The sequence below is a fragment of the Chaetura pelagica genome, unplaced genomic scaffold (genome assembly GCF_000747805.2).
Source record: "Chaetura pelagica isolate M959 unplaced genomic scaffold, ChaPel_1.0 scaffold3, whole genome shotgun sequence".
NCBI lineage: Eukaryota > Metazoa > Chordata > Aves > Apodiformes > Apodidae > Chaetura > Chaetura pelagica.
The window spans coordinates 2,700,167-2,724,628 of NW_009952974.1; the positions used below are offsets into that span (position 1 = coordinate 2,700,167).

Genomic DNA, 24,462 nt, shown 5'->3' on the forward strand with positions numbered 1-24,462 from the left:
AACTCTATGTAAACATGTGGGCTTTTGGGATGAGTGTGGGATTTTTTCCAAGGCATGTGTTTTGGATTTCCTGATGCTCTTGAGGTCTAGGGGAAAGCTGTGTGGCTGGCTAGAAAGGGCACTGGGAATATTTTATTTCCAAGGATGATCTTGAGAAAAACAGGTTCTTATCTTATTTATTCTCACTTTTTTTTTTTTTGCCTTTTATGTGCATATCTGTCTGTCTCTTGATTGTAATCACTTTTTAAATCTGTATGGAGCAAAGGCTGTGTCTGTGCAGCTCCTAGCTGTGTGGGTTTGTGATTCTTGTTTAGGTGTCTGTATGAACTGTACTAAAGTAATTAGCAAAACTAAAGTCCTGGCTATTTTTATGGGTATTTCTTGGCTTTTGGTGCTTTTGTGAATTCTTCTGGCTGTTAGCTCCTTCACCCAATATTATACCTCTTTTGTTGTCTCCTAATGCATCTTAAAAAGCTTGTAGGAATGTGAAACCTTTGTACTACCTCATCTAGTCAAAGCTAATGGAAATATTTATATTGCTGAAAAAAATAGCCTGAATGACAGTGTCACTAACTCTTAAACTCCAATTTCAAAGTGAGTTAGTTTCATGAACAGAAGTTTCTGAAGACACTTGGCTGAGTTCTTAGTTGTGTTAATGCTTACACACTTGGAGAGTGCATGCTGTGGCTTCCTAACATGATGACATTAATGTCCACCTTACAGTTTAAAAAATTGTTTTGAAGCAAACAGGCTCATATATATTGAATCCTTCTTATTTGTCTCTTGTTTTCAAGTCCTTAGGCTTTTGTTCCCAAGCTGTCCTGCAACCATCAGGGATACAACTTAAGTTGAAGCCATCTGATTCCAGAACTGAAAATTATAATATCCTTAAGAAAAGTAACTTGAGTCAGTCATGAGAGGCATGACTTCAGATTAGTGTTCTGCAGCAAGATTGTCTGATTTACTAGGATAGTCCTTGAGAGTGGATTTTGGATGTTGCCATTCCTTATTCTGTCAGATGTTGGTATTTACTTTCCACATAGAGAATTGGGTGCTAGATACGGTCAGATCAGAGTGTGCATCAATTGCCTCAGTTAACTTTAACATACTGGGATTGGTTTACTAAATGTAGGATTCCTCACAGAAATATTATTTGTTCCTTGTTGCTACAGCTTCTTGATTGTTTTCCTGCTTACAGAGGGATGGCAGATGTCAGTACTCTGAAGTTATTATGGCTGTGTGTGTGGGACTGAGCAGGATATGTGTTGGAGCCAACTGCCTGTGTAAATGTCATGTATTTGGAGCAGAAGAATATCCCAAGTGTTAGGTCTTTTGGGGATCCTTTTTCCCTTCTGTGATAGCAGTTGAAGAGCTGTTACATTATGAGCAGCTTCATTAGCTTGTGATTAGACAGAATGAGGCAGCAGCTAAGTTGATGAGTGTGGAAACATTTTTGGGTTAAAGAAATGCATGGGAGAGAGACAGTGGGTGGCACTGGGAGGCTGAGCAGAGCCACTGAGCCTAAGCAGGTGGCATGTTAAAGGTTCAAAACACTGTGCCTGGTGTGGAAGGAGGGGCCATGGCTGGGGCCAAGAGGAGGGAACAGTTGGGAAACAGTGGGAGATGGCCAAGTGAGGCACTATAATGTCCTGTGACTTCATATTGTTGCTCATGACTGTGACTCCTTGGTTTTTAAACATTTCGTCCTGCTGATGAGAATGTCGCTTCATTTTTAGAGGGTTTACAGGGTTTGCATGAGGTGTCCAAGGGGTGACTTGTCTAAAAAACATTGGCCAATTCATGCTGAGTTGTGTCTGGCAAAAAGGAGTACTTCCAGAGCAGGCAGAGTATCTATAGATACCAGCTTATGGCTGTAGTGCTTCAGTCTATTTACATGTCAAACTAGAGATTTGACCAGTTAAAGGGGAGGAAGGTGGTGTCCTGTGAAAGGGAATTCTGAGAAGTTGCTCACCCACCTCAGTGGCACTGATGCTTGGACATGATAATTGGGTGTAGTGGGGCCAGAGCAGGTTTAGTACCTTGCAGAGTCAGGCTTAAAGACCATAGCTGGACATTTTTGGTAGGAATAGACATAATCATGAGATGCTTTTCACACTCTGGTCACTAGAATAGCTCTCTTCTTTAAAGCTTAAAGATAAATAGTGATAAGGTTTGAATCTGACATCTTAAAGTTTTAAAAGCCAGAAAGCATCTTCTTTCATTGGAAAGCAAATCTGAGACTCAATTATTTTGGTTTAAAAGGTCCCAGGCTGGTGGTTCAGGCAGGGGAAATGCTGGCTCTTGTTTCCCAAGGTTCCTGAACAGCTAGCACTGTCTCTTCTCCCCATTTTACACCTTGCCCAGACCTGAAGGGGTTACACTTTAAAATGAATAATGACTAAATTTATTCGTCATGGACAAATGATGACAGCTGTTGAGATGCTCCTGTTAGTGCTTCCCAGGGGATAAAGTCAGGCTGGTTCCTAGTGCAAGCCAGCCCAGCCAGGCAGAGTCAGCTCATTTTCATCCTGGATTATTTGTCCTGGGTTCCCCTTGCTAGCAGGGGATTTACTTCCTAGAAGTGAACTGAAGTTTCCTGGGCTGAAATGGGTGCTGATGAGAATCCCATAGAGCTGCAGCTGCAGAGAGGAGTGAAGCCATAGCTGTTTAAATCCACGTGTGAAGACAGCATGCTTAATGAATACGAGGGGCGATGATTGATTATGTTCTGGACTGAAAGCCGCGGCGCTCTGTGAAGCACTGTTACATCTGGGCATGCTATGGAAAAGATGAAGGAATGTTGAGGAAGCTTATTTGCAGGAGGATATGTACTTGTAAGCCATTTTTTCCTTCTTAAATAATGGAAAGGAATTGAAAAATGTAAAGCAAATTGTGTTCTCAGTTTCTGTAAGACAGCAGAGTGGTTGAGGAGACAAAGGCTTCTTTTATAAGGGCATGTCTCCAATGGAGAACGCTATATGGCCCTTAGATATGAGCACAGGGGGATTCTTGTGATTGGGGAACATCAGTGGTTATTTCATATCAGAAGACGGCACCGATTCCGCTTCAGTGCACCTCTGGTGGATTCGTGAGAGTTAGATCCATGCTGAATTTACCACCTCAAGATTTGCAGATAGGCTGCAAAAAATATGATCCTAGTTCAAATTATTATTGTCAACAGCAGTCAATGAACAGGGAAGAAAAAAGGCTTTTTAACATTAATATAATAGCTTATTTTTATTCTTGTCTGTACTTCCATGTTCAGGTTTCTTTCTCTTCTTTGTTTCTCTTTCTGTACTGCGCACGTGCTGCTGGAAGACTTGATATGCAGTTCTGAATGTGGTGCTGTCATTCTGCACTGCTCAGATGAGAAAATGCTGTTGGGTTATTGAAGGGATGTTCTGTTTTGATGAATGTGCAATGCTTAGTTTGTAGACTTAATGAACAGGAAGAAGTGATTGTAGTCTGAACATCCCCAAAACTGCAGGCTGGCTGGTTGGTGTTTTGGAGTGTTGTTTTTTTTATCTAATGCTCAGAAAAGCCTGTTTTAAATGAAAAGATAGTTTATTTGATGGTTAAAGTGCTAAAGGAGTGTGATCTTCTCAACATCTATTTTTCTGATTTTTTTAATGTATTATATGAAATGGCAAACCACACCCTCTTCTTTCAGAGAGGCGAGGCTTTAAAAATGCAGATACAAGAAGTGAGTTAACTAAGACTGCATCTATGTAGCCTGAAAGGCAGCTGGTGGAGAATGTTATTACCAGCTGAAAGTGGTTTTGAAGCAGTAAAGTATCTTTTGTTTTAAGTATGACTTTCTCTTGGCTGGAGATAGGTGTGTGTATGTGTATATATAACAGATAATAATTTGCTTAGTGTCTATACATGAGTTTTTGAAATAAATGCAGTTGGGGCAAATTTTGCTCTGAAGTTTTTGTATTCTGTGTCTGTGCAAGTCTTTCTGCATCACTTTAATACTCCTTTCTAGAGGCTTCAGAGATTACACATTTTAAAGTCTATTTTTATCTGCCATGACCTTCTGTGCAACTCTCACCAAATAATGTTTCTTTTTAAAGTAATTCCTGTTTGAACTAGTCAGTATCTTTCAGGATAAAAAGATCTTGCTTTTTAAGAACTGCTTGTGGTAGGATTTGCTGGGTGGCACACCTTGCAGGGAGTTGGTCCTGTAGTTATTGCAAAAACTGAAAGGGGGGGAGAGAAGAGAGGAAAAAGGCAATTCAGAATTTAGTTTGTTTTTAGCCTCCAGCCAGTCACTGTGCTGTGTATTTTCTATTGAGAAACAATATTAATAAATCACATTGTAAAATGACAGTAATAAATCTTAAGTTTCTGTGTTAACACAGATTATAATCAAGCAGCTTGTTAAGAATCTGGTAAGGCTAAACAGTCCCCTACAGTGGATATTAAAAACATATTAATAATTTAATCATTCTCATGATCCTTCTCTGAGCTCTTTTCAAATTGTTTTTGAATTACAGATGTCTGAACATGAGTGTCAATAGGGAGGTAGCACAGTCTCCCATGGCCACTGTGTTCAGGAGCCCACATCCTAACTGTGGCTTATGTTCTTCTCTTTAGCTGTGTGACCTTAAGTTTCTTGATGTTAATGTTCATATGTTCACTCACATCTTGTTCGCTTTTCCCTGAATAACAGTCTGAGTAGTTGTTATTATATTACCCCTTTCCTTTAGATGTTTCAGTTTTAGGTTTTTTCCAGTCTTTTCTCATATTCTAAGACTTTTTGGACATCAAAACTTGTTGGATGGTGCTGTCTACCTGTCATTTCAGTGTTATGGATTGGAGTATGGCACCATGTGCACTGGTTAGATTATTTGTGGTAGCTCTCCTGTGCCCAGATGTTAATAAGCCAGTGCCACTTTGGGAAGGGAAAATTCTTGCAGGCTGTTGAGCTGAGGATAGTACAATCTTGCCTTTCTTTTACCTCCCCTAGAATGTGTCCTAACTGTTCCCAATTTATTTTCGTACTTTCAGAAAGCTTGATCTGTATTGAATTTCACTCATTAGTGTGTAGCTAGGAGCCTCTATTACTAGGTATTCCCAGGTGCTTTTCTTGAGTAGGGATGGATTAAAGCACCTGCTTTATTTTTTTCCAAGTGAAATTTCACAAATGTTCCTGAAATGGTGGAAAATTAATGTGTATCTTGGACTGTTGCACAGGGATGCACACTCTTGAATGCAGTGTTAGTGTTGAAAAGCTAAGTGATGGGGCCTGATGTGGTTCTTCTGGCCTCAATAAATAATGTGCACCATCTATATCAGCTGTCCAAACACTTGGTCACCTTTCAACCTAAGGCTGGTTTTTAAAGTGGATTAACTAATCTGTATAAAACTGCAATATAAGCACTCCTTTGGAATTGAAGTGACCTTGTCTGAGAATCAAAGTGACTGTAATTCATTTAAAGTTAATTTATGTTCACGTTTGGAAGTACAGGCTGCAGTTCCCTTTGGATATACACGGAGGGTTCAGTGAGTTTCAATACATCTTACATGAATGTTTTTTTTTATTCAGGTAACTTTCTATTTCTTTGTTAAGAATCTCTGGTGATCTTTTAAAAAGTGGATTTGTAGCTCTGGATGGCTCCGTGATTCATGTTCTGTGCTTTATCAGTGGCATGGCTGTTGCTGTATGGTCTTTTCCTGGGTCACCCTCTTTATTCTCTATGTGGTCCAGGCAGTGGGGTGGGACAGGGCAGCCTTTGCTGCCTGATCCCTGCCACATTTGAATTTGCTTACAGTCTTGGTTTCGCTACAGCCCATGACAAAATAGCTTGTGGAGGGCATAAGCATGATAGGCTGTAGACACCCCAGGTATCATCTGCGGGTTGTGTCTTTTTGTTGTAGGTTTGAAGGTTACCTTTTTTATCTAAATGCATTCTTTCAAAGAGTTCATAACATAATGGCTATAATAGCAATGGATTGTGTTCAGTGGCCTGGTGGTCATTCATGAATAACAGGTTTCTGGACTGAAGATGGTGCTGAGATGAAAGCTGGCAGAGCAGACCTGAGCATGTAGTATGTTTGCCATCACTTTGGGTATGTTCCTTGGGGTATCCCTTTGCTTCATGAGACTTACAACTGAGTGTGCTTTTTTGGCAGATAAAATTTTTGATGATGAAGACTCTGTGGATGGGAACAGGCCTTCGTCAGCTAGCTCCTCTACATCTTCAAAGACCCCCGCAAACTCTCGTAGAGTTGGGATGGGGACTACCCGCAGGCTTGGGTCTGCAGCTCTGGGCTCCAAGTCTTCAAGTAAGCTGATAGCATGTGTGAATTCACCTTTATGCAATTGCAAGAATTTCCAGACTGGCTCCCAGCTTCCAGGAACAAATTTTCCTCTATGAAATCTATGTGTATGTTGTCTGTTTGCCAGGACCAAGCTTTGGTAGGATGAATCTCCAAGCAGTCCCCACATCCCTATAATGCATTTTGCATTCTTTAAAGGTTGGATTTGTGCCATTGTGCATTGAAGTCTGTAATTAAATGTTGATGTTACAGTGTGTAGATTTTTGCCTTTATAGGTACAGCTCTAGCTGAGCTGAGGCAGGCTGCTTACAGCTATATGCTAAACTTCAGCACATGCGATCTAAAGATGACATGTTGGCTTTCTCCTAAGACCTTTGGGCATTGCTGGTGATGACAACGTAGAAAGAAAGCTGAGCAATAATTCTAAATGTTACTATAATTTGACGTGTGAGAGGAATCGAGAAAGTTCCTTATATCAGACAGTCTCTGATCTGATTAGTATTCCAGAGACTTTATCTTCCGTATCTGTTTGTGCACCTCTCAGGTCTGCACCTTCATCTATTATAGATAGTTAAATCCTTTAAAATAAATTCTCTCATATAATTAAAGTAAATATTCCTTTTCATCTTTCAGACTGTCCCCTAACTGTTGAGTGACTACTGTAATGACTTCCCTAATGTGCCCTCTGTGTCTAGGAGTTGAAGGATGCTGTGAATGTCTAGTCTGTGCCTGGCATTGAGTTTCCTTGTCTCTGCTTTCATTTATATCTGCAGCACTTCAAGGCTGCATGGATAGTGAACTTTCTCCTGATTAGGTGCCTTGATAGCTAGTGGTTTCTTAATTGATTCTCTTGTTGATAAGATTGAAAAGGCTTTTTCATTTGTGTGTCAGCAGCCAAAGAGGGAGCAGGTGCTGTGGATGAGGAAGACTTCATTAAGGCATTTGAAGATGTCCCAGTGGTTCAGGTAAGTAGAATTACACTTTAAAATAGACAGTGATGAAAAGCAGAAGATGGATATAGGATCTAGTCCTAATCACTGGCAAACTGTGCTTCATTGTGGTGGCAAATCTGCCAAAAGAGGCAACCAAGTTTAAATGGTGTTATCTGCCAGTAGTTTTTGTGAAACCCTCAGAAGTGAAAGGAAAGGGGATGGGAGGGTTGTGATAGAGGTAATAAGACAGGAGCAGGCATGGAGCTGGGACAGGATATGCAAGGTGCACAGTGCAGTTTGGTCAAACAAATACTGAAGTCAGCAGAAGCCTCTCTGCATTTCATCTTCCAGCTGGAAACTGAAAGCAGTAATGGTGACTTGTGTCTCCAGGATCACTGCTGTGACAGCTGGACATTTCTTGTCTGCTGATGCATTTACTGGATAGCTGAGATGTGCCACATACCCCTTCTCCAGAGCTATATTTGGGACACTGCATGGCACATATATCCCAAGAATGCTGCTTAAAATTATGAAATTATAGTAAAATAATAAAAAATCCTGCAATCATCTTGTGGTCATTTAGTAATTTTGGATTGTATGAAATGGGTGTAAATTTTTTGCACTGTGCAAATCCAGCTGTGTCCAAGGCTGGCATGTGACATTTAAGCATTAAAGAACAAAGGATGTAAGAATGTAATTTGGAAGTGACCTGATTGTTGATGTAAATCTTGCATTATGTGTGTTTAAATTGGCAGATTTATTCTAGCCGGGATCTTGAGGAATCCATAAACAAAATAAGAGAGATACTGTCTGATGATAAGCACGACTGGGAACAGAGAGTTTCTGCAGTAAGTAGTGAACTTAGATATGAACTCTAGTATCAGCTTTTCCTGCTCTGAGGTTAATCCCATAAAGTGGGTACTAGGAGATTCTCAGGCCAGAATGTAGCTTAAGTGGTGAACATCTGTTATGTTCCTGCAAGCTTGGGTGGAATGTTTCCTTGAGACAATTTAAACCACATCTGGGCTGGAAAATGCTATTTGATATACAGGAATCCATTGAGACAATTTCAAGTTGAACTGGAAATTGTGCAGCAAATCCAGATGTAAAGCTAGAAATTCAGTAGCAGATGCTGAAATCAAAATGTCACAAGTGATATTCAGAATATCTTAAAAGTTACTGATGAAGCAAAAAGTTGCTTTGCTGATAGAGAACTTAAGCTTTTGCAAAAAGAGGTGTAAAACAATTCAGAAAATGTATACACTTAAGTTATTAATAAATAAGACTGGGAAATGTGGAAGTGGAAAATCAGATGTGTTATGCTTGCCAAGACTGAGTTTTATTTGCAAGGCAAGGTGTGTTTTAATGATATAAATAGATGTGTGATCTTGTCTACGCTTCAGGCTTTCATCACTGGTGTAGCAACTTTGACATATCTATCAAATCCTGCATTACAGAGCTGAGTGTCAAACTGCTGATTCAGCTTCAATTTTTTTGTTTGCTCTACAAAGTAACAGCTTAAATTGGCACCTTACAGATGCCTCAGTGTACGTGTGGGCCTGTGAAAGTGTCCAGAAGAATGTCTATAGGATGAAATGGTGGTCCCTGTAATTCTAGTAGAGAACTTTCTGATTTAATGGGGTTAGGGTTCATTCTTCTAGTAGAGACAGATAATTTTAGTGAAGTCAGTAGACATATTCTAGATATCAGTCATTACTGAGTATGAGCCATGTCCTTCAAGTCTGGTCATATCTTTAATACAATAGTTAGCTCTGAGAGGACCTAAGCTTTAGAAGCTGTTGTTAATAGGTGGTTTCTAAGGGGAATAGAGGAGAACCTTCAAGATAACTTTTGGCTCATAAAGTAATCATTGGGTTATTAAGAAGACAGTTTGAATAGCTGTATGCAACATTACTGGATTCCTCCTGTGACAGCATGTTTATAGTATTGTACTTAGCACATTAACCTGTGAGTTGAATATAAGATCTGAAATAATGAAATTACTTGGACTTTAAGAATGGAGTTTCTCAATGGATGGTGAGAAACAGTGCAAAACACCTGGTGACAAAGTACCAGCCATGAATACAACTCTCCTTTTGTTTATTGCTCATTAACAGTCACTGCTTTCTTTTATGGTGCTAACAGCTGAAAAAGATCCGCTCCTTACTTTTGGCTGGAGCTGCAGAATATGATAACTTTTTCCAACACTTAAGACTTTTGGATGGAGCATTTAAATTATCTGCTAAAGATCTACGATCTCAAGTAGTACGAGAGGCTTGTATCACGTTGGGGTAAGTTGACTTTCTAGATGTGCTTGAAATGTGATGTAGAAAAAAGAGACAGTAGTTAGAGCACATCTAGGTTGTAACCTGTGCTGCTAGTGCTACGTATTTAGGGGTAGAGCATGGTTTAGCTACAGCTGTTTAAAACCATGTCCATGTAGACAACTAACTGTAGTTAGGCCTGTGTTCTTGAGTTTTACGTGATGCTTATTTGAGATGGGCTGAATGAATGAGGAGGCTGTGTGTTCATGCACCAAGTAGGGAAGGATTGAACTGTAAAGCTGAAAATGTGTTTTGCTCTGGTTTGGATTGAGCTAGTTGTTTGGGTTTTTTTCTGATGGTTTATCCTTTGTTAAATGCTTCAAGAAAAATGGCACTGCAGTGTTCTTAACGTTTTTTGAATTTGTGCACGTTAAGGCAGAATAGGTAGTTTCAGCCAAACTTCCACAAATGAACAAGTTCAGAAAAATACATTCTTTAAGCATGATCCCATTTGTTTGCTAATACATTTTTTAACTGTTAGTTTTCATGCTGAACTTACTGTTTCTCAGAGTTCAGATGAATACAGAACACAGGTTCGCAATGAAAGTAAACTTTTGAAAGCTGGTGTTTTCTGACAAGGTGACAGTTGGGAAGAGTGATGTGTCAGATGTGCTTATGTCAGATGTTCTGTAAAAGTATGACTGGCTTAATCCTCACCCCACTTACCAGACTGACTTCATTCTGTTTTTCAGACATTTGTCATCAGTTCTGGGAAACAAGTTTGACCATGGGGCAGAAGCCATCATGCCAACAATTTTTAACCTAATTCCAAATAGTGCCAAAGTCATGGCTACTTCTGGTGTCGTAGCAGTTAGATTAATTATTCGAGTAAGTATACACCAAAAGAGAAAAAGTTAAAGCTACCAAATAGTGTGGTGTTTGTGAAAAAATATGAATGTTACTGCAATGAAGATTAGATCAAGAGCCTAATCTACTTTACTGATGGGTCTGGTTGTCTCAGATGTCATACAGAGTAATGTATTTCCATCCCTCTAAGAGCTGAGCAAACTTTTTTTTGAATGGGTTTTAAACCTTCCTTGCCTGACAGACTCATCCTCTTAATTATGATCTGAAACTCCTCACAACCAGTGAACATTTCCTAAAATCATTAGGTCATGGAGGTGACTTCTGCCTAGTGATTCATTAGGGAAGCTATAGGTAGCTTGATATCTCAGGTTGTCACCACTGATGGGTTAGATCCTCTCACAGTGACTTCAGCTCCTTGACTCACTGGAGCCTGTCACTGTAGAAAAAAAGAAAATATCTGTAAAAGATATAAAATATTCTAAATAAAAATATCTGTCCATCTCTGTTAGTGTTCCTTTATTTAGCAATTCTGTTTTTAAGAATCAAAGAAAAATAAATATCTACATACTGGGCTCAGGTGGCTGAAGGAGATGACCTATCATTCCATGGAACTGTGGTGTAAAGATTTCTTCATGTTTTTGTGGTTTGTTTTCTTCTAGCATACGCACATCCCTCGGTTAATACCCATCATAACCAGTAATTGTACCTCCAAGTCTGTTGCAGTTAGAAGGTGAGCTTTTAGTTTGAATGTGTTTTTTTTACCAATATATAGGTGTACTTTCTGATAACACTTGTGTATTTTTGTTCATGAAAAGAGTTGCTATAAATGCTTACTAGAGAATGCATCTCACTCGCTGCAAGTTGAGTTAAAATTCAAAGTCAGCTATCTTGTGTAAGCTGCAGCACTGCAAAGAAGGCACTTCTCAAATAAAAATGTTCTTTGAACTAATCTTTGCATTCCATGTTGTTATTATTATAACATTATTTTGGCATCTTTATAGACCTGTTCCTATTTTCCACTGCTAGCCAGAGTAGTGACAGATTTTCTTTAATCCAGTGAGTGGAAGTAGTGTTCTGTCATCTGGAGGATGGACTGGATGTGCTAATGGTCCTTTCTGCACTTAAAATATGGGTTGTTACTGAATTCTAATGTCTCAAAAGGCTTCTTAACAGAAGGTGGCTGTTGCTTAGAGGCAGGGATGGTCAAATTGGTGTGTCTCTCTAACTCAGAACTCAGCATTTTTTCCTCTTCTCTCAGGCGCTGTTTTGAATTTCTAGACTTGCTGTTGCAGGAGTGGCAAACACACTCCCTTGAAAGGTAAGCTCTGGAAACAAGTGGATTAATTCTCTCCTACTTATGTCTGGGGAGGTTAATTCTGGAGAAAGGATAATTGGAGATATAACCTTATATCAGGTAGCTCCAATAGAGATGTTTGCCACAAAAAAAGTCAGTATGTAATGCATACACCATTCATCCCTGTAGTTCTGGCAGTCAGTATGAGTCTGTATCCCATGCCAGCCCTGGAAAGCCTGGCTGAGTGAACAGAGAAAGTAATTGTGGGAGTAGAGACTGGGACACAATTTCCCTGGCCCTAGACAACCCAAGTTGTTTCCATAGTTAACTATGGACTGGCCTGTGAAGCTGCTTGCCTTTTCTTAGTGAGCAATGTCACTCAAATATGACTTGTAAGAGTAAATAATGACTCTAAATGATGTTACATGAAAATGGGAGTATGTGATGAACATTTTGTTCTTGGAGACTGAGGCAAAATCAAATTGGTTGTTTGTAAGTGTGGCACAACTTTCTTGACTGCTGAATAATGTTTTCCTTCTTATTTCAGACACATATCGGTGTTGGCTGAAACCATAAAGAAGGGAATTCATGATGCAGACTCCGAAGCCAGGATAGAGGCAAGAAAGTAAGCAAAAACTGTTGTTGGTGTCTTCTTCCCTTTCTTTGTGTTGTGAGTCAGTGGTATTGCATGTTGGAGACAGGAGTTCAGACAAGTTACATTCTCCTGGCAGCTGATGCCAGCTTTTCCTTGGTTTCAATGGGAATGTGAGGACATGTCGTATGAGGTGATCACATAAGGCTGAATTATGTATGTATTTTATCTTCTAATGGTGCTTGTTTTACTTTGTTCTTGTAATATTCTCTTTATCTGTCTGAGCAGGTAAAGTGCTTAGCTGAGTTGTTCAAGAATCTAGAGTTGAGAACTAGTAACCTTGTCTTTACTTTTTATGTTTGAGTTGCTTGCAGGTAACTGAGATTTCTTCTGTTTAGTGCAAAAATAATGTCTAGTGTTTGGCCTCTATGCAAGCCTGGGCTATTTGCTACTCTTGACACAAACGTTCTTGTGTTAGTACATTGCTAAATGTTATCCTAAATGAAGGAAATATTTTATGACACTGAATTAATGTTTGTGCCTATCTATAGGAAACCTTAAAATTTGTAATTCATATTCTTTAGCTGAAGATCTCTTGCATTTCTATTAGTGTGTTTGTACTTGTGGTAGTATGCTGAAATACAAGGATAATGCTCTTCTAAACAGAACACTACAGGAACATTTTTCTTCAGACAGGATGCTGTAAAACAAAGTCAATGAATGATAAATTTCATTAATCTAAATGCTGTTACAAGCAGAGCTGTTTCACAGTAGGACTTTTAAGTCTTTTTGAAGGGGAACTTGTCCCCTACTGAAAAATACAGTAGGCACTGAGCCTGCACAGCAGGTGACTAGCTAAGCTGAATAGACAACAAGGAGAATGCCACAAAACTTCAGAGAGCATGCTACATTCTCTCTTCCCATGTAACTTAATTCAGTGTGGCTGATTTTAAGGCAGAAATTTGTTTCCTTCTGTTGATGTGAGAATGACTTCTCTGAGAACTGGGTGTCACGCAATTTTATTTTTTTTCATTTGAGCAGCTGATCTTACTCTTAAACTACCCATTTAGTTGCCCCTGAAAAGTGCCAAGAGCCCTCATCTCCTTTGTGATGAGGGTGAATGGTGTTTAGCTCTCTGCCTGGAGACTGTTCAGCATGGCACTGATTGGAAGTGTGTAGGAGCATCTCTTTCCTTTTACTCGTGAATTCTTTCCCTCAAAACAGTGCACAGCTATAAGTTGGTACATGAGATTTGTCTCTGTGGCATTGTAGAAGTGCTGTCTGTTAAACTTAAGGGAAAAAACACCACCAGCTGGTGTTTTCCTGAGTCAGTTCCACACGTGTTTTCTGGTTTTGGCTTGTTTTTGTAGTACTATTGGCCACCCAGTCCCAAACTAGTATCAGTCTAGTGGGTCTACCATCTCCCATGTATGGTAGACAGAGAGATAAGGGTGTCTTCTGTAATAAAGCCTTTTAAAACACGCTACTTTTGTTTTTACAATGCACCAAATGGTATGTTCCATTCATTTGCATTTGTCTTCTGTGTGGCTGGATTGAAGAAAGTGATGTGTTTCAAGTGTATAATAGGAGCAGTGGATGGTTGAAATGACTGGGCTGATGAGCCCACTAATGCTAGTAGTGAAAAGGCCTCTGACTGTAGCTGTGCTACACTGCCCCTTAAAACCTGACAAAGAAATCCTCACCAAATTGTTCCTTGTTTCCAGGTGTTACTGGGGTTTCCATAGTCACTTCAGCAGGGAGGCAGAACATTTGTACCACACCTTGGAGTCTTCTTACCAGAAGGCCCTGCAGTCACACTTGAAGAACTCTGACAGCATCGTATCTTTGCCCCAGTCAGATCGCTCCTCCTCCAGCTCCCAAGAGAGCCTCAAGTAAGTCCTTACTTCCACTACCTCTCCATTTAAACTGCAGATATCTCCCTTGAATTGGAGGGAGCCATCACATGGCTTTGCCTTATCTGGTCATTGTTTGGCCTGAGCACTTGGTTATTCCAAAATTACTTTTAGCTGACATTTTATTAAAATAAAAAGCCAGCACAACCCATCACTGGCTTTCAAAAAATAAAATCAGTATCTTGACTTAAGAAATAATATTCTGGGAAGCTTTTTGTGCTCAGCAGATACTGCTAGCTATTCCTTCCAGGTATGCTTAAAACAATACTTGGATTGAAATCCTGCATTTAGCATTAATCCTAGAGGTGTAAGATGCCTCTTTCTATGGAAAAGAGAGAAGATGACTAAACTAAATTTGAGTTGTAACTGCAAAATCAATAGGTAACTCTTATGTTGAGTGTATGTATTTTAACTTCTCTTAGAGATACAGTCAACTTAAAATCTGTCTGCAATTTAAGTGTTAGACATGTATGAAAAATATCCGCAACTTTTTGGTGGAACTTGTAAAATCTACAAATAGTGTTCTTAAAGATCTCTTGCTCAAATAATGTGCATGCTATTTTTTGTAGTGCTTTTGTAAATGGTGGTACTATGTTTTTTATTAAATAGTAAGCTTTAAGTATTTTTGTATGTAAATAGTTTGCTATTAACTCAGTTCTATAGTGAGGGATCAGAGTAGCACTGTTATTAATGACTGTGAAAGACCAGTTTTATTTTAAATAAATATTTACATTACCTTCTAGCCGTCCACTGTCTGCCAAAAGAAGTCCTACTGGAAGCACCACATCTCGAGGTGAGAATAAGAGCTGAAGAATGTGCTCAGGTGTTGCAGAGAAAGTGTGAATTAGAGTGAGAATTTCAGACACTATAATATGCAAATAATAACTTTGATCACTGTTCGGTGCTCTTTAAAATGGCAACTTATGTGCAAAAATTTTAATTAGCTTCGGGTTTTCACCACATTCTGTGCATCAGCTGGTGATACAATGATGCTTTCAAAAGTTAGTAAATCTGTTGCTTGCACCTGAATGGAGGCTAAAATGCCTCGAGAATTGTAGCCAAGCTATGGTCAGCTGTGCAGTACCTGGAATAAACCACCGATGCCAAGATACACATGTACAAAGTCTAATGGTGCATTCAGCATTAGAATTTTTTGTCGTTTCAGGACTTATGGGAATCATTATCTGCCCCCAAGTCCAACAGTGTTAAATTCTATCTTGTTGCTATTATGTTTTTACCATTAGGTAAAATTTACCATTTAGGCACAGCTTTTCTGTCCTAATTAAATGCACGCAGTAATCTAAATATTAAATTTTAATACAGAATATAACAGACAAAACTTTGGTGGTAGAAGATAAGCTGCCTTCTGCACCTGACTGAGATTGGGTCGTGGCTAGTTTGTGTGTATGCTACACCCTAATGAAAACTTTGATTCAAGGAGATACCATTGTGGAACCTACTTGACTGTGCACATAAATGCATGTTTACTTGCAGCTGAATAGACAAGCTTCATGCTTAAGAGGGTAAGCATCACCAAGTGATGGGAACAGCAGTCATCATGAGAAGATCAGGTGTTGGGAAGGAATTTAGTAGAACCTGAACTGAAGGACCTGCAGGTCTATTTTGGCCAGCCACTCGCAGGCTGATGATGGGTGCTATGGTTGAACTTTCCCATCTAGCTTCTGTTAGAAATTTCTTTATTACTGGCCTGGCAGTCTTTTTGATCTCAGCATTTAGGTTAGTGGCTGATCAAGTTCTTAGATGTAGCATCAGGTCAGTGTTGAAATATCTTTGCAGGCAGTGTGGGGAAGCCCACACTGCCCTGATAAAGTGTTCTTAATTGAGGTATTTCAGTGCCAGCAGAGATTGTTAAAAATAGTACGTTAAACTGCTTGTCAGGCTCTTTGAAGCACACAGCTCAAAAAAAATTAATCTTCTTTATTCTGGATCTCCCACTCCCATCTGCAGCATCTACAGTAAGTACAAAATCTGTGTCAACACCAGGATCTCTGCAGCGATCCCGCAGTGACGTCGATGTGAATGCAGCAGCTAGTGCCAAGTCAAAAGTGACGTCTTCTGGAGCATCCACCCCCTTCAGTTCTGCTGCAGCTTTGCCCCCAGGCTCATACGCATCACTAGGTAAATCTACATGTTCTTCTACTCTTGCAGTTAACTTTATTTACTAGCAGAAAGTTCCTCGTGATTTTATTTTAATATTAAACTGTAAGTAGAAGAACATATCTCTGAGATAGTTACCAGCTCTCCAGGATTGGTGCACAATCTTTTGCCCTTCTGCAACAGAACTGACCTGATGCAGCTTCTTAGGTTTTGAATTATTTTATAGTCTGTGTCTTGCTCTTCTTTCTGGGGAAAAGCAGATCTTATTCTGATTCTGGGACTTTGTTAAGGAAAACACTGCTCAATTCCTTTCAACGTTTTCCCTCATCCCTTCCTTCCCTCCATTCCTGAAACTACTATTCCATTAATTGTTTTATGCTTTAACGGTGCATCTTAGTTGAGTTTGATCGCTTTCTGTTTTGCAAAAGAGAAACATGTAGAAGCAAAGAGAAGCTATTGACCTTCTTGTTTCACCACACAGGATATAAGTATCTGTTCCTTATTCTGATTCTTTTTGGATTATAGTCACAGGTCACTTTTTGTGTCTCAGAGCATCATATATCACTTTCAGGTGCCCCAGGGTTTCTTAAAAGAAGGTTTGCATTTGATCTTTCTCTTCTGGAGATGCTGTTGAAGGAGGCTTGAAGGAGGAAATGCAAGGCAGTGATTGACACTATTTGCAGAGCTTCGACTCAGGGGTTGAGTGGATCATCTGAGCTAGTTTCTCATTCTGCTACTTGCATGCTAATCTAATTCCAGACTTTTCATCAATTTACCTTTACAAGAGGAAGAAAAATCAGAAGTTTGTGATCTTTATTTAAGTTCTATAGAATCTTTACTGAGTCACTTGAAAACTTGCTTCACCTTTCTGTAAGGGGATTGATCTTTAGTCTGATGAAATAGGCTTGGTGAGTTACATAGGAATGGTTTCTATAGATTCCTTTTGCAGACACGTTTCTTTCATATCTGAAATATTTTAACTTGGCTTAAGTGGTGGTGGTTTTTAGTTCAGAAGTTGAGTTCTTATTCTGATTTAAACTGTTCATACTCGGTTCAGGATTTGGAATCATTGCAGGGAAAACAACACAGAATATAAAGTTGATCTCATACCAGTGTACTTGCAAGCTTTCAGATGCAACCATTTCTCAGTCGTGCTGTATACTGGCCTGGTGGCAAAACTTCTGTCAAACAATCCCATGTCATGAGGAAGAACAGAAGAGGAGAAGTATCTGCTAAAAGCTGGCTTTGTCCTTGGAGCTGGGAGACTGCATACAGTGTTAGTCTTTCTCTTGAAACCAAGTGTGGGAGAAAAGCAGCAAATGCACTTCAAGTGATGCAAACGTGACCGCTCCTAAAGGACCCTGCTTCCTTTTGAGCTAGTAGGGACATTTGTCACCTGCACATTCCTATGAGAGAAATGGTGATGCAAATAAAGAAAAGGAGTTTGACAAAGGTTGGTTATTGCGGAAGGGAAAATCTGAAAGTGTTCTTCAACTTTTAAAATTTCTTAAATTGTGTTTATTTTTTTGCATATTTCTGTAGCTAATATATAATGCCCATTTCTGTTAATGTTACTAATTTTCCCTATTAATCCTTTCCTTATTTTTTTTAATTTGCTTAAAGATGGTACTACCACTAAACCCGAGGGTAAGCAGTCTCTGTGTAACTGAGGTGTGTCCACAGTCGTACCACCCTGCCCAGTCTCTGTTTTCAAAGTGTTATCTGGTTCTCATCCATGTTCACTGGTGACCCTGCATGAAGTGTTGCATGGTTGTCCTGCTCATTTGATGCCATGGGGTATTCTCTACTTTCTCTTCAGGCTCCTGGTTCCTCCCCACTAATAGGCACTAGTCTGCTTTTATGACTTCTGTATGTGGGTCTCTGTATTTAAAGCACTGCTTTTGATTGAAGGTGACCTGTGCACAGATGAAAAAAACAACCAAAAGCACAAACAAGAAAAACAACACCGGGCTTGTGTTTTATTGCTCCATGATGTGTAAAGGTTTGCAGTGTTTTTCCATTCAAAGCTCAGGTCACAACTGCCAACTGCTTTCAGGAGAGAATTGAATGAGATGGTCACATGGCAGGAAAACCAGGGCAGTCAACAATGATCTCTAGGGGAGGAATATTTAGTCAACCTCTTTAAACCTGAGCTCTCTTTTTGTTGCTAACTGTCTGAGTGAGATGGCTTACATCTAAGGCAATTGGAGGAAAGGCTTTTTTCAAGAACACTGAGCCTGCTAGTTTGGGAGGGCTCCCAATCTGGTTCTCTGGCTCGTTATCAAAGCTTGTTCTTTATTTCTCTCAAGCAAAAAAACATCACTGGGAAATAACTTTTTCAGAAGTAGACAGGAGCTGAAAACAAGAATACATACCCATAATGAAGACACCACACCTCCCAAAGAGCCTTTTTTTTCCTGAAGCAAATTTATTTTCAAGGGATCTGCTACTGTCTTGTGGGACTCTTCTCATGTCCTTGATGGCTGCTTGTATTTGGATGTGGCATTCTCAGAAGTGCTGCTGTGCTGTTGTGATGTGTGTGTTTTCGTTGTTATTATTGATGCATTGATTTATTATTTAGAGGGAAAGGAATCTATGGTTTTTGGAAGTGGCACTTAGTGTTGAGAGATGAACTGGCCCTGTATCATGGGAAATTGTGCTTTGTGATCTCTCAGAGATAAGGAATATGAAGTTGGCCTAAACTACCATATTTTTATATCAATAGCGAATTAGTTGGAAGTTGCAAATTGTTGTAGTTGAGCTTTTTTAATTCATTGCTGACTTTGTCTCCCTTTCCCGCCAATTCTCATACCTTTCTGTTTTTGGCCTAACTTTGAAATGTTGAAAGTCTAATGTCCATTTATGAAACACCCTATGCGTGTCTCAATCCTCTGCTAGGTTGTAATAATAGTTATGCAGGCCTGTTTCAACAGCTGTCCTCTGGAATACCTTTATTTTTAGTTTATTAAATGCTTTATTGTTATCATGCAAAAGGTGGACTTTTTTGTAAGATTAGGAAGCTACATTAGAAGCAGATCAAACTTGGTAAAAATCTGTTATAGAAACCAACAAGTGGCCTGAGGTGAAAGGTTGAGATGAACTTTCAGAAATGGAGCTTGTCATCCCCTTGTGTTAAATACCAGATCTCATATCTTCCTTTTTATTTTTAGTTTTCTCTTTTTTTTGGGAAAGTGAGGTTAAGGGAAGATTATAACCACGTGGCTACAATTAGAGCACTTACTTGAAGGAGGAGTTTAATCACTGTTTGAAATTCATCATCTTTATTTTTGTTTCTTGAGACAGTTTAGGGAAAACCAGCCTTTGTTCAGGAATTGGTGTGTCCTACAGATGGGGGCTGAGCTGCTGCCATCTATCAACTCTCTGATCTTGCAAAGTTTGCCAGGAGCTACAGGGAAGGCAAAACTTTATGATCTTGACATAAACGTAAAAAGGAGGTAGGGGAAGAGAGAAACATCCCCTTGCTCTGGAAATACTTGTGTGCAAGAGGTTCTTTAAACATAAAAAAGAAATTCCATCCACACCCATGCCCCTTGCTTTTTGCAGGTACTAGTAAATAATTTAAGAGCAAATCCCTGTGGTTTTTTGTGTGGTTCAGCTTGATGTTAAACTGCAGTCTGGTTTCCATCATGGCTTTCTGTAGCTACAGTGTAAAAGTTCTGCAGCTTCCCCTCAGCTGGGAGCCAGAATTGTGGAAACTTGGCAGCTCCCATCTGCTTTGCCCTCAGTTCTCCTCAGTGTTTTGTTTTTGATCCAGACGCCAGTGGTGAGAATGCAAGTTAAAAGTAGAGTATCAGTCCTTAGGTTTTAAGTAGTGTTATCTCATTTGACAAATGCTGTTGAAATACACTTCCTTGTGGAAGCATGAGTCTATATACCACTCAAATCTGTGCAGGTCTTCTGCTGTCAGTGTGTTGTGAGGCTGTGTCTTCATGCAGTATATAGTTGGGTCTTGGTAGATTCTTAATGTGTGGATCTCTCTTGAACTTCATGAAGAGCTTTGCAGGCAGAAATCCTGTAAGATCTAAATCTTCATAGTTTTGATCAGGACTTCAAAGCTAGTGATACACAAGTAGCAGTTGTTACCTAAATCCACATTTCTTATACCTGATTAAAAGGAAACCTCAGAAAAGTTTCTACTTGTTTTATCATGAAACAGCTTTTCAAGGAGGATTTTTAAAAGGTGCATAATGCTGGCTTTCTGTATAGAATAATGGTTCTGAGTGTTTCTGTTATCTGGCTGCGTTTGTCAAATTGAGCTTAAAGACAAACCTTTCAGACAAGCTTTTCCCAAAAGGGAGAAGTGTAAGTGCCAGTGTGTCCTGAAACTGTCAAGTTTAAAATAAGATCAGCAGTTACCAGAGTCAATAGTATAATTTTTAATAGTTTCTATTATTCACCAGAAAGGAAATGAGTTTTCAGATGGCAGATGACTTTTTGAGCCTAAGTTCAGTTGGACATCTTGAGCTTTACCAAAGGCTTTGGGTTTATGAAATCACCATTTCCGTTTTCTCCTCTGCCTTAAAGCTCTTCCTTGTTGACTTCAAGGACAAAGAATGATTTAAAAGTTGTACTGAACATGGTATCTTAAATGGAAACGCTAGGATAGTGGGAGTCTTTGTCTTGGTTCATCCTTTTGCAAGTGCTGACTTGATTTGCCTGTGCTGCTTGGTGTAGGGCAGAGTGGTGCTACAGTTGGTGAGTCCACATCTCAAGTACCGAGGTCAGTTTTGGGCACCTCAATACAAGAAAGAGATCAAGTTGTTGAAGTGTGTCCAAGGAAGGGCAAAGAAGCTGGTGAAGAGCCTTGAGAACAAGTCTTACGAGGAGCAGCTGAGGGAACTGGGGCTATTTAGTCTAAAGAAAAGGGGGCTGAAGTGACACTTTATTGCTCTCTACAACTACCGGAAAGAACTTTGTAGAGAGGTAGGTGCTGGTCTCTTAGCACAAGGAAATAGTGATAGGATGAGAGGGAATGGCTTAAACCTACAGCAGAGCAGGTTTAGGCTGGACATTGGGAAGAACTTTTTCTCTGTAAGGGTTTTCAGGCATTGGAACAGTCTGCCCAGGGGGATAGTTGAGTCACCATCCCTGGTTGTGTTCAAAAGTTGTAAAGACATGGTGCTTGGGGATATGGTGTAGGGGTGAGCATGATAGAGTAGGGTTAAAGGTTGGACTTCATTATCTTAAAGGTCTTTTCTAATCTAAATGATTCTATGATTTATGATCCCAACTCCATCTCCCAGTTTTCTATCTTATACAGATTCACCTGAAGCAATTTTGCATTTCAACTGGTCATTTTTTGTTTTACAGCTAAAAATTGGATAGGAAAACATTTTTTTAAAAATCCTTTTTTTTGAGTAGCTTTGAGTCACTAAATTTGAACCATTTGTATGCTGGAAGTAAGATTAATGTATGAAAAACCACAACTTTTAAAGTTCAGAAAGTAAAACTTGGGAAGTACATTAACAATTCATGCTTCAAAGGCTACATATAACAGGTATTAGACGGTGCTTTTTCCTTGTAACCATGTGCAGAATTTGAGAGCATTTTTTCCCCCTCATGTTTTACTTAAGTACTTTATTTTTCAAGTCTGTGGGTTGGGGTGAGCCTTTACTGTTGTATTGCAGTATTTGTACTGCTACATGATTTCTGTGTCAGGAATTTCTAGTGTCTGCTATTCTGGTATCATTTGCCCAGGGCAAGTTCAGTGCAGCATTAGGTCAAATGCTTGTCAGCCTTTTTAGACTGATGAAAAACCCAGTGTCAGTGTTGAGACTGTTCGTCCTGTGCAAGAGTAACTTTTCATCCCTCATTGTTCTCTTTGACACCCATTAGACCAAAACATTGTGCAAATCTACCAGTGCAAAAGGAACCAGAATTTTGTTCCTGGGCATCAATTCTTTCAGAAACTGCTGAAGTTGGTAGGCATCTGTCTACTCACTCTCAGGGGTTTCAATATAGGACTGGGCTCTCTTTCTAATCCTGCTGATAATCACATATTAGTTTGGGTGTTTTGTTCAGTTTGTTGTTTTGGTTTTTTTTTCCTTAGAGCCCCCGAAGTTGATATCAGAAGCTATTATTATTTTAGGCTTCATATTTCCTGAAGTGAAAGAGTCACTTATTACATGTCATCCCCATTTTGTCCTTGTTCTGAGTCACCTGCTGATAAAGGAAAAAAAAATATTTGTATATGCAGGAAGAACAAAAAAATTTGAGGATCTTAAGATTGGCATGTGTGTAAGAGAAGATATCAGTCCCTCTGCACTCCTTGGCCCATACACATGAAGGAACATGCTTTCCACCATTGTCTGTTGCTGCATGTAATTCTGGATTTCAGCTTGAGTTCCCTCTCAGGACTATCTGCAATGCCACTGCTTTCTGTTGGCATTCTGAAAGGCAGTACATTTCACTAGTGGTTCCTAAGACTGATCAGGTTTAAGTTTGTCTTACTGTGTTGCACCCTTGCTATCACCAAGGATGTTCTCCTGATGTGAGAAAGGAAAGGAAGCCTTGAGACTTCTGCGAAGAGCATGAGGCCCTTCTGCCTCCTTCCCCATGCCTGCCTGTTTTTAGGCCTAGGGTGGGTTTGGGGTGTGCACCTTATGGCAAGTTGCAAAGTGGCTCTGCTCAGACATGAGTGGCTGTACATGTGCCAAACTTATGATGGGTGGGAATGGGTCAGCAAAGAGCTACAGAGCTTGCTCAGGGAGGTGTATCAGGCTGACAATTTGTAAGGGGCAGATAATGTCCTAGAGCAGAAGAGGTCTTCAGCCTTGCTGGTGGTGGTAAGAAGACTTCAGCAGCCTGTTTCATGACCCACATGGATGTGGTCAGAGCTTGTTCAGTTGAGCCAGTAGTTCAGAAGTGATTGTATTTTCCCAGTTTTATGCTAATGATTTCTTCTACATCTTGTCTACAAAAACTGTTTGAATGTAGATCTCTATCTTGCCTACCAAACTGTTTTAGATGCTGATGGAGATGTCTGTCTTCTAGACTTCACCCCCGCAAACAAGGCTGGGTTTTCTTCTCAAAATTAAACATCTCCTTGTCACTTTGTGTCTATCAGAAACTTGCAGACCATGTTATGAATACTTTGAGAACTCAGAAGAGCAGAGGTCTCAATCCGTTCAGCCTGGGCGTCTTGCCATTGTCTTGTCCTGCATGTCTATCTTATGTGGAGTTATTTTTTTGGGTGGTATATCTCCTTCTTCATATTTGTGTGCTTATCGTGGAGACAGAGGCCAGCAGATGGTTATCTGCAACCTGTGGGTGCAGTTGTCTAGACTCTTCTCTTACCTGTTGGTTTTTTTCCTTGTATTATTGAGCCTGAAACTTGAAGTCGTCCTCTGAATGCAGGATAGCACTGGCATGAGTCCTGAGAAACAGCTTCAGATTTGGCTGTGAACTGAGTTGTTGAAAAGTACTGATGGAGGCTTTCATTCTGCTTGCTCTTAATTATCATTTCTTTCCCATTAGCTAGAGACAGATAATTGAAGCTTAGCACTGGAAAGAACATTCTGTAGGAATCAGCCCTGTCCCAGGAAGGGGATGAACTGATGACCCTGTAAGCTTTTCTAGCTCAAATTTCTGTGGCTTTTTCATGAGGAAAGGACAGAAAAAGGACCAAGAACACTTTGAGACTGTATATCCATTCTCTGCTTAAATAAAGAGCAGACAATCATTTTTCCACAGCATTCATTGTGTTAAATGGGACTCTCCATTACAAGTAAAGTTACACTGATCTTGGGATAAATACGAGGGGTCTGTAAACAGCAAAGAAAACGCAATAAGCCTGAAATAAAAGCGTAGTCAGGCTGTGTTGACAGACTCTGGCAGGAGTGCATGCCAGCCTGTGTGTGTGGAGCAGGGTATAAAGCACCAGTAATGGACTTTGTGGGGGCATCTGTAACACCTGTCTCTGAACGAGTGATCGCCTTGACAGAAAGTAATAATTTGATATAGGAAACAGCATTTATGAGACTGAAATTTTTTCTTGTTTATCCTTTATGAAAAGAAGCTACTATAGAACAAGAAGCAAAGGTCATAGAGAGGTATTTTCTTTTTAATTGAACTGGCTGATAACATTACAGAAAGCAAAGATGTTTTTGGGCTTGTGGACTGTGACTGCTTCCACTCTGCCCTGCTTCTCAGCCAGTCTAATGAAAGATGTTGCTTC

General features: G+C 39.7%; 1 protein-coding gene across 5 annotated transcripts in view; it reads left to right on the forward strand.

The window, feature by feature from the left end:
* CLASP1 (cytoplasmic linker associated protein 1) overlaps positions 1–24,462 on the forward strand; it is a 156,519-nt gene that overhangs the window by 63,116 nt on the left and 68,941 nt on the right. For 3 of the 5 annotated variants that reach the window (XM_009996036.1, XM_009996039.1, XM_009996041.1), the window contains exons 8-18: positions 6,139–6,291; positions 7,177–7,250; positions 7,973–8,065; positions 9,363–9,508; positions 10,234–10,369; positions 11,008–11,078; positions 11,607–11,666; positions 12,190–12,267; positions 13,959–14,126; positions 14,891–14,940; positions 16,116–16,286. In XM_009996036.1, the coding sequence (XP_009994338.1) occupies positions 6,139–6,291; positions 7,177–7,250; positions 7,973–8,065; positions 9,363–9,508; positions 10,234–10,369; positions 11,008–11,078; positions 11,607–11,666; positions 12,190–12,267; positions 13,959–14,126; positions 14,891–14,940; positions 16,116–16,286 (1,200 nt within the window). Of the gene's footprint in view, positions 1–6,138; positions 6,292–7,176; positions 7,251–7,972; positions 8,066–9,362; positions 9,509–10,233; positions 10,370–11,007; positions 11,079–11,606; positions 11,667–12,189; positions 12,268–13,958; positions 14,127–14,890; positions 14,941–16,115; positions 16,287–17,888; positions 17,913–24,462 lie in introns of all 5 variants that reach the window. The other 2 variants (XM_009996037.1, XM_009996040.1) reach the window with 1 other exon arrangement.